This window comes from Pseudophryne corroboree, chromosome 5, assembly GCF_028390025.1.
Source record: "Pseudophryne corroboree isolate aPseCor3 chromosome 5, aPseCor3.hap2, whole genome shotgun sequence".
Classification (NCBI taxonomy): domain Eukaryota; kingdom Metazoa; phylum Chordata; class Amphibia; order Anura; family Myobatrachidae; genus Pseudophryne; species Pseudophryne corroboree.
This window is the reverse complement of record NC_086448.1, coordinates 412,676,392-412,691,526: the sequence shown is the minus strand read 5'-3', so window position 1 is coordinate 412,691,526 and position 15,135 is coordinate 412,676,392. Positions and strand designations below refer to the sequence as shown.

Below are 15,135 nucleotides of genomic sequence, written 5' to 3'. Positions count from 1 at the left end.
ACATGTTGCAAGACTGGGAAGAACTTGGCCAAAAGAAAAGATAAAAGAATCACGTGCATAGAAAACATGAATATTATGTGATACATTCTTACTGCAGAAGATGAACAATCCTGAGACCCAGACTTAGTAAAAAGTGTAAGCAAAAAAATAAAGTCATACAGAACTGGAGACACTGTGTACTATTGATGCAAAGAAAAAAAGGAAAAAGATGGGGATGCATGGAGAAGAAAGGATGAGTGTGGAAAAACATAGATGAAGGGGGAGTTAAGGGACAAGAAGGGTGGGTAGGAAGAAATCCAGTCTGAAAGTAGGAGTGAGGGGAAGTGGAAGAGGAGGAGAAGGAAGGAAGCAACGGAGTAGTGGAGGTGGGGGTAGGGGTAGCACTAGCAACAGCAGCACTGTACTACACACAGAAGTAGCGGAGGAGGGGGTAGCAGCAGCATTGATGTTGTGATGTGATGGTTATAGCTTCTGTGCGGGTCATGACGGCAGCTGCCACCTCAGGGCTACCCGGGCTCTCTCTGCTCCTGGTGGCCGTGCTGTTCCCAGAGGCTGCGGGTGAGTGATGGGAATAATGGGAAGGGGAGTTCCCGATACATCCTACTGATTGTGCTTTCTGACAGGGTGTACTGTGGATAAATACTCATGGCACGATTGTCACTGTCACCACACCAATGAGGGCACACTTTATCTCCAGCGGTAACTTACGTAAACTGTACTTGTTCAACTTAGCTTAAAAATACAAAGCACACAGCCGGCAAATAATATTAACCTTAACAACGACATGATTTACCACCACCGTAAACTGTAGCTTCCGTAACAACTGGCTTTTTTAGCTAACATTTCAAAACAAAAAAGAATGAAGTACACAGAGTAAAATTAAAAAAGAGAATACAAGATGTAACTTTCTTGCAACATTTGGTACATTGTAACAAACACATTGATCAGCGCATCGAACCGGACTCTGATTTGCACGTTTATGGTATTTATGTTGTTAAATAGATTTGTATTTGTAAAAATATTGACGATGCTAGATTGGACATAACATATAAATACTTTTACACAAACATTCGCCAATAGCGTAACGGCAGTAAAGACTTCAATTGCGTGCGTTAAATTCTTATTAGGATTAAAACCAATAAAAATAACGGTCTCATTTTCCAACCCACACAGCGTAATAGTAATGCTACTCTGAGTCTCGGAAACCCCTTGCTGTGCTGACCTTGGCCACAGACCCCGAGAATGCCATACAGACTGCTCACAAGTTATCCCAGAATTCCACTTATAGAAGCCACAGTAAGCGGCATTGGTAATATTTTCTACTACATTAGCAGAACAATTACATTATTCTATAATATGCCTTATTTGTAATCACTTATCAACCTAAAGATTTTAAATTGCTGTTAGACTCATGTTTCGTACATTCGGTGAGGCAGGAAGAAAGCCCACTGAAGTTCTCAGCACAGATGGTTCCAGCTATGTTTTGGATCATGAGGCTGCATAGTTTAGGAAGTCGTGCTGTACCCTCCCCCCTATAATCATCAGTACTTTGTGATAACACGAAGGAAATGTGCCAGATGCGTATTTTCTAGGACAGAATAGCTGGCTGAAGAACATTGCGCCATACATGTTTCTGCTTCTTTTTGCTGCCTTTATTTTGTTTCTCATATTTCTTGTAAATACTTTCTTCTGGACGTGAACATAACCTCAGATTTACAGCTATTGGTATTTTATCCAATGTAAAAAAAAGTGTAAAATAACTTTGTGAAGTATTTGCCAGCGGTAAAGTGGAAAGAAATCTGTAATAAGTATGTGTTTAAAAGTGCTACACATAGTGCTTTTACATAAAGCGACTTGTATTTTACTAATAGTTCTTTCATCATTAACATACCTTGATTTGGAGTGATGGACAAAGCCCCGGTGTTACAGCTGCTGCTGAACTACTTGTTCTGTGATGGAAAGGGAACTAACAGACAACTAACAATACAAAAATGTGAATAGATAAAATGTTAAGTTTATTAGGATTCATAACACTGTGATAAATAATTCTCTTTTTATTTGCATAGCTAATGATAACTTGCAGCATGTGATGTTTTTATTTGGAAACTATTTGTCCATTTATTCCTGGATGAAAGTCTGGTTTGGGTCAAGTGCACTAGAGTGCTGACCTGTTTGCAGATTTAAGAAATAAACCCTTTTTTTTTTTACACTATAGAGGCTGTTGCATGCAGGCCTGGCAAGGGATGGAGGGGGGGTTGGAGACAAAGGGGACACCCATAACGTGCCCTGAGATTCAGAGGGCCAGTGAGGATCAGGGTCACAAAAAAAATGGTGTCGCAGCACCTACTAATCCTTTTTTGTTTTTACCAGTTTAAACTGCCTGCTCCACCTCCACCCACCTGCCCAATTAACAGACCACACCAACCACGTCTCCCCCCCCCCCCTCCCCTCCCATCTGCTTACCCCATAACTTGGTCCACATATGCAACTGTATCAGCCCTTTCCTGTCTGTTCCTGCCACAGCAGCGAGGAGCATCCCTGAGCCCAGCAGGATAACAGTATAACCTCCTCCTGTGGTGCTGCCAAACACACTGTGACAGTCTGAGGTTACTTACAGTAGCCACCCGCAGTCCCACTGCTGTCTAACTCCATGGCGCACCCTAATCCTTACAGGTGTGAGACACCCTGGCTGTGGTGAGTCCCTCCTTGGTCCTGGCACCCTGACCACACAGTTTAACTGTGAAAGTAAGCAAATGAAGAGGAGGAACATTCGGAGTAGGGATTGAGGGGGGTAGGGGTTGTATCAATGGGGGTTGAGTTGGGGGGCAGTGATATTGGTATACTGGGTCTCAAGATTTCTGTTGCCGGCCCTGATTGCATGGCACAACCTTGCAGCACCCCAAGTGATGTGACACTGTGGGGGAATTCAGTTAGCTGTGGTAAAATCTTAGTTCACCGCAACTTGCCTTAAAGAGAATACTGTGTGGCAGGGGTGTGTCTAGGGGTCTAATCACCCCTGGCACAATTAGTGACCAGCGTTCTACTCCCATATTTTAAATAGGGATAGCATGTTCTAAAAAAGGGGTGTGGTCCACACAATAGCACCCCAGTTCAAATTATGCCACACAATAGTGCCCCTTATTCACATTACACCAAACAGTAGTGTCTCTTATTCACTATAAGCCACACAGTAGTGTCCCTTACTGACATTACACTGCACAGTAGTGCCCCTTACTGACACTACACCACACAGTAGTGCCCCTTACTTACAGTACACCACACAGTAGTGTCCCTTACTGACATTACACCGCACAGTAGTGCCCCTTACTGACATTACACCACACAGTAGTGTATCTTATTCACTATATGCCACACAGTAGTGCCCCTTACTGACATTATGCCACACAGTGGTGACCCTTGCTTACATTAGACCACACAGTAGTGTCTCTTATTCACATTACATCACACAGTAGTACCCCTTATACATGTTTTGCCGCACAGTAGTACCTCTTATACACTTGCTGCTGGTGGTGTGGCCTGGTGTGTGGCACAAAGGTCACTAGGAGAAGCTGCTGACGCTGCTGAGCATATGCAGCTCAGCTTCGTTCATTTCATCTATTGCTGTCATCTCAGCCCTCACTTGTAAAGTGAAGCACCCATTGTGCAGACCAAAGAGTTTGTCAGGCAGTTTTTTTTACTGGGTGGCTGAAGGGGATTGTGTTGAGGGACCCTCCGAAGCATAGGTCCTGATACATGGGTACCCGTAGTTCCCCCATTGCCGGGCCTGTGTTTAAATATGATATGCTCCTAATATATAGTATATAGAGTACTACATAGTGGGTCTGCACTAATATAAAATTCAGTTGCTGTTTTAGCTGTGCACAGTGCAAATAAAACATTTTATCTGGATTGTAATATATACTCTGAACATTTGTATATATCAATAAATTGTATATTGTGATTTCATTCTGGAATTTTGGCATATAAGTTACATACACAGCTTTTATACTTCAGACGCCAGGATACCATTTGTGTTACTCAAAAACAGGTTAGGTTTCTAATGTTTGATATCCCTAAAGGTAGCTCTCCTTATTTATTATTCATACATAGCAGCAGCACAGGTAAAATTCATGGTAACAAGAATTATCCACAATACAACTGGCAGATAGTTAACAGTGACAGACATACACCTCCGGAAAATGACCAGGCAAGGCGGGCAGCTCTTGTCCCTATTTACACACAGCTCTCATTCCAGAATGCCAGTCACTAGGTCATGGCCACCCATCTCTGAAAGGCTTTGTGTGCGGTTATTGTTGTCACCTTCCCAGAGGTTCGCATCCCTGTAATGAGACCCCTGATTGTACCCCCTGCCCGCAGGGTGGCACCACCAGAAGGCCCCCCGGCCAGCGCCTCTGGCGAGTTCCATCCCATCCAATGGGTAGATATGCTCCTGCTGTGTAGTAATGTCACTTACCATGCGTATGTGTGCTGCTGCTTAACTCACAGTTCATATATGTAGGCGAATATGGGGAAATTAGCATGTGCTCCATAAAAATGCAAACTAACATTGGATAACAGTAAAAGCCTTTTAGTGGCCAAAAGCAAAGTATATGGGAGTCTTGGGGGGGTGAGTCAATTGCTTTCTCCCAAAGCTGCCACTAAACAGTGCCCAGGAGAAATTCAATTATTGCGCAGTTTAAGTGTGAATACTGCGCTGGGGTGGGATGGAGGGGACACATTTTTTATCACAGGTGGTGAGAAGAAATGTGTGAAAATTCCAAACTTTTCACCTGCTCAGTGTCCCTCTTTACTTATACAATGTGGGGTGTTATATTCTAAAGATAAAAAATAAGCTGCACTCCTATAACCATTTGAGAATTTCTTCTTGTTAGAATGCCAGGTCATTCAATTCCTACCCTGTCCACAGTTGTCTGACATAGCACAATCAGTCCTTTTCTTGCAATCCATATGAATTGAGATGAGGACTTGATATCAATGATGTACTGTACCAATGTCTGATGATAGTATGCAATGTATGTCTGTGTAAAATGGTATATTAGTGCATGATCTAAATAGACATACATTCTCATTTATGTGATAGACTGCTTTGTGTTACCATACTCCATGAAAATGGGATAAGGAGTCGATACCATCGATGGTAGACCAATATTTCAGATCTCTGCGTTATTGCTTTTCGCCATGGAAAATAAATACTGACATACAGCCTGACACTATACAGATACACATTTTTCTTATTCTCAGTTGTGTTTAGGATTGCCTTGTTATATCATATTCTGTGAAAAAATGAAGACTATTGATGGTACTATTGATCATGTACCAATATTGCAGGTTATTGTGCAATTATATTTTTTTGTCTGTGAAATATGAATGCGAGCATATGACTTAAAAACATATATGCATATATATTCATGTACGTGGTAGACTGCTTTATGATACCATAGTCCATGAAATTGGGATAAGGAGTCAATGGTGGACAAATATTTCAGATCACTGCGTTATTGCTTCTCTGTGGAAAATGAATGCTGACACATGACCTGACACTATAGATATACATTTTTTTTTATTCCCATTTATGTTATGGATTGGCTTGTGATGTAATTTTATGTGAAGCTGGGATAGAGCTGACACTATTAATGGTACTATCGATGTACTGATGTTTCAGGTTCTTGTGCAAAATAATTTTTTTCTGTGAAACATGAATGCAAGAACATGACTTAAACACATATATTTATATATATTTTTATCTGTGTTGTAGTCTGCTTTGTGATGTCACATTGTAGTGAAGAATTATATTAAAACTTGTACCCCACAGTCATTACACACTTTTGTTTCTATGAATTTGCCACTTTTTACATTCTCCCACTAAATGTTATGGTACAGAACCTATGGAAACATATTTCAGATGCTATAGCAGACAGGACCCACTCTTTTTATAAAGAAAGTATACGATTTGTGACCTTAGAATTACTGTATGCATTATGGGTAATACTGTCACTCAGCGCTGCTTTAGATCACATATATTTTCACATTCACAATTTAGATCATGGTGGAAGGAGGACACAATTAGCTATTTTTATTGTGTGAACACTTAAGGTGCATACACACAATGGGGGTCATTCCGAGTTGATCGCTAGCTGCCGTTGTTCGCAGCGTAGCGATCAGGCTAAAAATCGGCACTTCTGTGTATGCGTATGCGGCGCAGTACGCACGCGCGACGTACTTTCACAAAAGCCGATGCAGTTTCACACAAGGTCGAGCGACGCTTTACAGTCGCACTGCTGATCGGTGAGTGATTGACAGGAATGGGGCGTTTCTGGGAGGTAACTGACCGTTTTCAGGGAGTGTGCTGAAAAACGCAGGCATATCAGATACAAACGCAGGCGTGCCTGGGGAAACGGGGGAGTGGCTGGCCGAACGCAGGGCGTGTTTGTGATGTCAAAACAGGAACTAAATAGTCTGTAGTGATCGCAAGCTAGGAGTAGGTCTGAAGCTACTCAGAACCTGCTCAAAAAATTTTTTGTAGCCGTGCTGCGATCCTTTCGTTCGCACTTCTGCTAAGCTAAGATACACTCCCAGAGGGCGGCTGCTTAGCGTTTGCACGGCTGCTGAAAGCAGCTAGCGAGCGAACAACTCGGAATGAGGGCCAATGTGCGATGTGTGCTTACGATTAAGTCTACAGTATATAGTCAAAATGGTATGAAAAGTTAGCACATATCGCACTATGTGTATACAACTTGTGATACCGATGCGCGTTCCCGAGGGGTCAGTATTGCAAGAAAAAAAAGACTGGAGGCAAGGCAATTTTGACTATATTGAGGACAATCTAGTTTCTACTAGTATAGTCAAAATTGTATATACTCAAAATCACAAGTAAATAGAGTACAAATTGGTGGTTCTTGGCTCCGGGGAGTTCAAGAGAAATTGCAAAGTCAAAATTGGCACTTCACTTAGACAAAATCTCACCATGTGTATGCACCTTTCCATGCCTTTCCATTTGTATGTACTAAGTGTATATTAAACTCAAGATTACAATCACGGTTTACAGAAATATATATATTTTTCAATAATAATTTTTATTATTTTGCGGGTGAGGGGTACAGAAAAGAAAAAAGGGAAAGGGGAAGGGTAGGGGGGTACACAGACAGTTCGGCAATAAAACATAATTACATAGAGAATATTGAGGAAAATATTATACATTAAAATAACGTGAGGCTAAATCCTTCCAACTGAAAATGCTTAATAAAGTGGTATACCACTGACCTAAGTGTCATGAGGGGGTATGGGATCTGGTGGGCGTTTGTGCCAATAAGAAGACCACGAATACCAGCGGAGCAATGGGCAGGATGAAGAAGAGATATAGGCCACTCCCGCTGTCTCAAGAAATATATATATATTTTAAAACACACTTATGTTTTGTTGCTCTATGGCAATAAGAACAAAATACAGATATATACTGGCATAGATTTTGACTCTGGGGAGCACCACCAACATCACAAATAACTGTCATTCTGTTAGGTACAGAATATTGAGTATTTCTCATATGGTTGGTTTGGCATATATTCATCTTTCATCATATGTATATTCTCTAGTATATTTGTTGTCAATTACTGTGCTGGATTACACCTCTTAATTTGCATTTGAGACACTACAAGCAACGTCACAACCCTGGATCCACACACGTACTGTGTGGCTTCTGCAAATGCACAGATCTAAAAACATTGGAAGTGTGCATAAACTTGGGGTTTATGTACATCTCTGAATTAGGCCCACAGTGTTCTTGAAGCAAAGCGGAACTACCATTGGTGTAGCAGAAGCAGAACTACCATTGGTGTAGCAGGTGCATTGCACCAGCGCCCCTTAGCACTATAGGAGCCACTGCTGCTCAGACCAGCAACAAGTAATCCCCTGGCCCCCTGCAGACCATTTTGAGCAATGTCACATGAATGGCCGAGCGCAGAGAGCAGTGTGGGACCCACTGTCTGAGGAATCTGCCCCTTACCTTAGGTAGGCAGGCCTGACCTTGTGTGTCCGGGACTGACAGAGGTGTCCTGCTACCTATCAGTGCTGATGATCACAGCCACATACTACCTCTAATTAACAGATAGCTGTACACTTTTTCTGATTCACTGCTGTCTGAATGAAAGGCAAGCTCACAACCGGTGTAACTGTCAGAGTCTGCCTGACTGAATGCCAAACTGAGGAAAGCACATGGGGTGGGGGCCCCTGTCACAGGCCGAGCAGAGGCCGCTGTGTTTCTGCCCCTACCAAGGTACATGCTCCCTGTTTTTTACATTGTGCAGGACATTGTGCTTTTATCTCTGTCACCCACTGCCTCCGCTTGTCACCCTCTGTTTCCACCTTCATTCTGCTGTCACCCTCGGCCTCCCTGTCTTACACTTTCACCCACTGCCTCTCCTGTCACCCACTGCTCTTTGACATTTTGTGATTGGGTCGAGGAGGGGGGCCCAAATTATATTTTTGCACCTGGGCCCAACACTTACAAGTTCCGCCACTAGGACCAATACACTTGCAAGTATTTCTGGGTCGATAGTCACTTTGCCCACAGTTAATTGGCCAGCACCAGACTTTCATATATTGACAATGCTGTTCTTGGATAATATGTTGGCTCTTACTTTCTTCTGTATGTAAGAATCTGAACATTACTAAGGAGCACATTTATTAGAGATGTGTGCCATACCTTTTGTACTGGTTTTGGCTTTAATTTATCTTCTGGTTTTGGTTTTGGATTTCAGCAGTCACTGGTTTTGGTTTTGATTTTTGATTCTCCCCTCAAAAATTTACAAAAAAAAGGTAAAATTACATAAAAGCAGATACTTTAGAAATTATTAACCTCAATAACATTAATGTCCACTCATTTTCAATCAATTTTGACTATCTCACAGTTCACAATATTGTTTTCATCCGCATTAGGCCAAGGGCTGCAATGAGCTGGATGGTTACTAAGCGACAGTGCAGCGGCACAAACATATGGCAGTTTATAGCACATCTAAGAAACATCGCCACACATCAGTGGCAGAAATGAAAAATGGTCATGACTGGTGGCAGCAACTGCAGCACTAGTATTTGGTTGCTTCTCTGTAATTTTAATTCTCAATTTTCAATTTGTAGATCACTGTGTGGAGTCATAGGGCATATAGATGAACGTGAAAAAAAGTGCACTAGGGTAAAGTGTACCAAACAGTAAAAACAATAGATCTATATAACTTGCAGCTTGGTTCAAACTGTGGGGAGTCACAAGGCTTATACACGGTCGAGTCACACTATTGTGACCACCTGCTAATAGCCAGAGTACCCGATTTGGAACCCCATACACAGCAGGGCTCACTGAACTGTCGTTTTAACACTCCTCTGGTAGCCCCAGGTTCATTTTGAGGGTGAGCTGCTCCACTGTAGCGTGTTGGTCAACTCTCACGCACTTTCACAGCCGACGTTCACCCCTCACATCAATGGCACGTGCTGCTCCTTGTTGGCTATTTGCAATGATGCCATTTGTACAGTCACAACACATCTTCAACACAGCAGTGCACGAACAGTACACAAACTGCGCTTTTTCAGAATTACGGCCATCCTTGCCCTGAATACCTTTACTCATCCCTTTTTGCAACTCGAGTAAATCTCCCCTTTTACCCATGACAACAACAAGTGATATGTGTGCAGAAGGCCTATTGCACACCTTATCTACCCACCAAGCCTGCACAAAACACGTGACGTACTTCATAGGCTTCTCACTGCGGACATCAAATGTAGGAGTTGGTCATAATAATGTGACTCGACCATGTATATGCACGTGTAATGGTGCTAATAAACTCATTGTAAATTCTATGAATCCTATGTCGTGTTTGACCGGGTGTAGTATTTTATGCTGGCGGCGGTACACTGGCCGCTGGGAACACGACCGCCGGCATGCAGGCAGCTGGGCGAGCGCAAATGAGCCCCTTGCAGGCACGGTGGCCCGCTACCATACTATTTATTCTCCCTCCAGGGGGGTTGTGGGCCCCCAAGGGGGAGAATAGTTGTTGGTGTGCCGGGAGTAGGGATTCGGTATACTGAGCGCTGGGATCCCAACAGCCGGCATACTGAATACCACCCGTTTGTCCTCTTGGTCTTAAAGCTCAATCAGAGAAGCAATTTGACTTAACCAACTGAATAAGTTAGACACAGTAACTGGAAATCCTGTTTCTGGTGGGGGTTTTTTTTTTACAGGAACAAATATAGGCCCTCATTCCGAGTTGTTCGCTCGTTATTTTTCTTCGCATCGGTGCGATTTTCCGCTAACTGCGCATGCGCAATGTTCGCACTGTGGCTGCGTCAAGTAAATTTGCTAAGAAGTTTGGTATTTTACTCACGGCATTACGAAGTTTTTTCTTCGTTCTGGTGACAGGAAGTGGGTGTTTCTGGGCGGAAACTGACCGTTTTATGGGAGTGTGTGAAAAAACGCTGCCGTTTCTGGGAAAAACGCGGGAGTGGCTGGAGAAACGGGGGAGTGTCTGGGCGAACGCTGGGTGTGTTTGTGACGTCAAACCAGGAACGAAACTGACTGAACTGATCGCAGTGGCAGAGTAAGTCTCGAGCTACTCAGAAACTGCTAAGAAATTTCTATTCGCAATTTTGAGAATCTTTCGTTCGCAATTCTGCGAAGCTAAGATTCACTCCCAGTAGGCGGCGGCTTAGCGTGTGCAATGCTGCTAAAAGCAGCTTGCGAGCTAACAACTCGGAATGAGGGCCATAGTCCAGCGAAATTAGTGTAACAAATAATACAGGAGTACTGTGACTACTTCAATATGCCTTTAGGAGATTCCAAATAATGGAGTAATACTCAGAAATAAATTGTAACAAGTAAACACATTTGTAAACATGCATTTGAATACAACTTAGGCTAAATATTAATACTGTGGCAGGGAATCCACGGTGCCACAAGTCAGAGCCAATACTGACCACGTGACTACCTGGGTGTAGGCTGGTTGGCAGGTCCAGTCCAGGTTTTGGAGTGTGCTGAGGTTCACAACCAAGCAATCAGCTAACCTGTGAACTGGGGTAAAGCTTTGCTGCAAACAGAGCACAGTGCTACTGACGCCGGACAAGCTGGCCAGGCGATCGGCCAGGGTTGTGGTTAGCATTAGAATGGCATGACCTGGAAGGTCCACAGATCTTATGCATGTCCACAGTCCACTGTGTGTCAGAGTGACAAAACTGCTTAATTTTATGTGCCATTTGTGACCTGCAGTAATTCCAGACTTGTTACCTGCTGTGCAGTGGCTGCTAAGCTGCAGTGAATAAACCAACCACTGAACCTAAGTTCAATAGTATATTTCAATCTCATCCTTCCTGAGGGGAGTGAAGTGGCCAAATCATATGTTGATGCAAAAGACTAAGCTAAGGAACTGTAGGTTTGCTTCTTGTTGTCCTTTGTTTTATTGAACACAATGTACTTTACGCAAAGAATTAAACAGAAAGGCATTTGTAATTTTAACTGCATTGATGTCAAGGGAGATTTAATGTATGCAGCAGTGAAGCAAAGCCTTTCCAAATTGTGTTTTCAATATTCATGCACTGACTATTGACTCTCAACCCTGTCTCACAATCGGGAATTGTTCATTCGGGTTGACTCAAAGGGGTTTTATTTTAAGTCTCTAGTTTAACTGTTCCAAATCCCTATTATCTCAGAGTTTTGGGTTGTAGGTACTTTGATGACACTAAGGTGTTGATATCCACAATATACTTGCAGATTTTAACAGCATCTGCAGTCGGTGTTTTACTGTTAAAGTCAGTAAACTGCATGGGGTTCACAGGTCTTTAACATAAATAATTCACAGGAGAGCATTGGACTTGTGGTGGATGCTAGTTTGATGTATTGCAGTGTGCAGAAACAATGTGATACTGTACAATGAGCTCACCCCACTTCTATATGGCTTTGTCTCTCTTCAGGACCAAGTCAGCTCCAGGCATCTATCAGCTTAATCTCCTTTCCTATCTCATTGGCTGCAGAGCATTCCAGGGCCTGGAGCAGGACCGCTGTTTCCACAGGACCATTCAAATAGGGGGTCCCGCCGATTGCCATGCTCCTCCGGTGATGATGTTGATTCACCCTGGCTTAGCATCAAAGTAATCACCACCAACTCCCAGTATAGCTGCCTTCTCTGCTGCTGCGCTGCCCTAGTCCCTTTCCCCTTTCACTCAAAAGATCCGATACCCACTGTCAACTGTCACCCAGTGGCAAGAGGAATTGTCAGCCTCATCCTTCCCAGCATGTAGCTGGACGAAGCTACAGACAGACATTTCTGAATGTAGACATCTCCTTATTTTTAAACAAGATAGAGAAAAAAGTTTTCCCCCAGCACACCAAAAAGTATTAGTAATAAGACTTGAACACTACATGATAATAGAAAGTTAAGAGATCTTAACGTGCATCCACACTGGCCATTTCTTAAGGTTCATACACACTGGGCATTTTTGCACAGTGTGTATCCTGAGAGATGATGTGAAAATCGCTGGCCAGAAAATCGCACAGTGCATACATACTGAGCAATTTTCACATGGGCCAGCGATTTTCACGGGGTGAACCACTTTCCACAGTAAGAGACTGTTGAAAGTGGTTCACTCAGCCGGTAAAACAGGCTGACAGACTGCCTCGGTCAGCGATGCTGCAGGAGCTCAAAATCGCCCAGTGTGTATGCACCTTTAGTTTCATATATTTGCAAAGATATAGTTAAGCCACCAGGTTGAGTCTTCTGATACCTGTTGTCCATACTTGCCTACTCTCCCGGAATAGCTGGGAGGCTCCCGAAAATTGTGTGGCGCTCCCGGCCCCCTGGAAGAGTGCTCAAGTCTCCCGGCTATGTGCTGGTAACCCGTACCCCTACGCGTTGGCCAGCAACCCCCAACGCTCCTATGTTGCGTCATTGACCCCCAACACATCAGCTGACACTGCACCACACCCCTCCCTGTGCCGACCTGGCTGCACCCTTCCACATGGGGCAGCCAGAATATCGGCAAGCATGCTGTTGTCCCTAACGCTACATGATAATAGCACCGACTCTGGGTCATATAATTGCTTATTGTTATGCTACATGATAAAGCACATACAAAAATGTATCTAAATTGAGAGCCAACTCACCTAGAGTCATGCCTCCAAATGGCACTACAAGAACCAGCATGCCCTCCAAATGCTGGTCCCGTCTATGCCACTTTATATTGCAGTTCCTTATATTTGCTCGCTATGTTCATGCTAACACATAAATACTTTTTTTGTGAGTGACTTTTGGAAACTACAAGGGCCTCAAAATTTTGAAAAGGTAAAAAAATATATTCACCAAAAACACTTGGCTGGTAAGAAAACTCTCTTTGCACCGATGGAGTGCCGTGATGCTTGATAATACATCTGCTTTTGCAGCTTTAAAAAAGGAAGCTCCTTGCATCGTCATCATTCATTGCATCTTATGCAGACATGGGATGGAAACAAATACTCCTCCAACAACTCTTAAAACTTATGGCTGTTGACAAAACTTTTTTTATCAGAATTAGGTTCTAAAGGCCTAACTCAGACCCGATCGCTGCAACAGCAGCGATTGCAGCATGACGCCTTTTGTGTTGTGCGCTCGTGCAGCAGCCACACTGCGCGTGCGCACACAGACATGCGTGGCAGACTAGCCCTGTGCTGGGTGTCTCCCCACATGTCAGAGATTCTGATCGTAGTTGTGCTAATTTTAGCACATCTGCGATCAGCTCTGAATCAGGTCCTAAGTATCTGCATTTTTTAAAGATTTTGGGGTTTGGGGTTTATTTAGTAAAATAATTTTCGCTTAAATCATGCAGAAATGGGGTATGGGTCATTAGGTCGACCACACTTAGGTCGAAAATCATTAGGTCGACCACTATTGGTCGACATGCATTAGGCCAACATGGTCACTAGGTCGACATGGATGAGTTTTATTTAACTTTTTTTGGTGTCGTTTTCTTCGTAAAGTGACGGGGAACCCCAATTAGTGCACCGTGTCCCCTCACATGGCAAGCGAACTTATGAAAAACAAAATATGTGAAAAACTCATGTCGATCTTTTTCCATGTCAACCTAGTGACCATGTCAACCTAGTGCATGTCGACCAATAGTGGTCGACCTAATGATTGTTGACCTAAGTCTTGTCAGCCCAATGACCGTATCCCCAGAAATGAATGTTCCCAAATGATTTAGTATCACACTGTATGAAAGGGTTAACAGAAGATAACGCAATAATCTTCTCCATTAATGTCTGACTCCTACAACATTGCATTGTGAAGAACAAGTTATTGCTCTCTAACGGGTTGGGTATGGGTGACCAGTGGTTGGGATACCACTGGTCACCATACCGATGCCGGGATCCCGGTGTTTAGATTGCCGATGGAGGGGGTGCGAGCGCAATGAAGCCCCTCGATTCCTACTCTATGGGTGTCATGGACACCCACGAGTGGGAACAGTCCGTGCTAGTTGGCATGTCGACTGTCTGCTTTCCACCAGGCGGGATTCTGGCGCCGGTATAGTGAGACCACCAGTCCAATCAGTCCCTGCAGGTGGCTGTAACTTCTCCTCTCTTCCCTCTCTTCTTACCTGTCTGCCCGCCAGGGCTGCCATCAGAAATTGTGAGGCCCGGGACTGACAAAATAGGCAGGAACCTCCTGGGTGGAGCTGTAAATATTGTGGGTGCAGCTACAACATGGGTGGAGCATCAGTTGCAATTGGCGCATAAATTTGTAAATAATCCTACCAGATTTACTAACAGATCATCAATATGGTTTTCTTCGGGGTCGCCAATCAGTCAAAGCTATTAGGACAGCAATTGCAGCAACTGTAGCGTCAAGGAATACACCCAATGCGGAACATATGCTATTGAGCCTTGACACACACAAGCAGGGCCATCTTAAAAGCAGTGTAGGCCCCTGGGCACAGCAATGCACTGGGCCCCCTACCCGTCCTCCAGCGGCAGGGGTGGGGGGTGCTATCAGCGGCAGCTTTGATGTCCCACGGTCAGTAGGGGGTGTTCTATCTTCCGCTCAGCATGTAGGAGCTGGAGCAGTAATTTCTGCTAATTACTCCTTTTACTGCACAGATTGGGCTAAACTG

General features: G+C 43.7%; 1 protein-coding gene across 1 annotated transcript in view; it reads left to right on the top strand.

The window, feature by feature from the left end:
• Positions 1-360: 360 nt before the first annotated feature.
• Positions 361-15,135, top strand: part of RECK (reversion inducing cysteine rich protein with kazal motifs) — a 424,990-nt gene continuing 410,215 nt past the window's right edge. Inside the window, exon 1 of the mRNA XM_063922771.1 lies at positions 361-558. Coding sequence (XP_063778841.1) covers positions 459-558 — 100 coding nt within the window. The 5' untranslated portion in view covers positions 361-458. The remainder of the gene's footprint in view (positions 559-15,135) is intronic.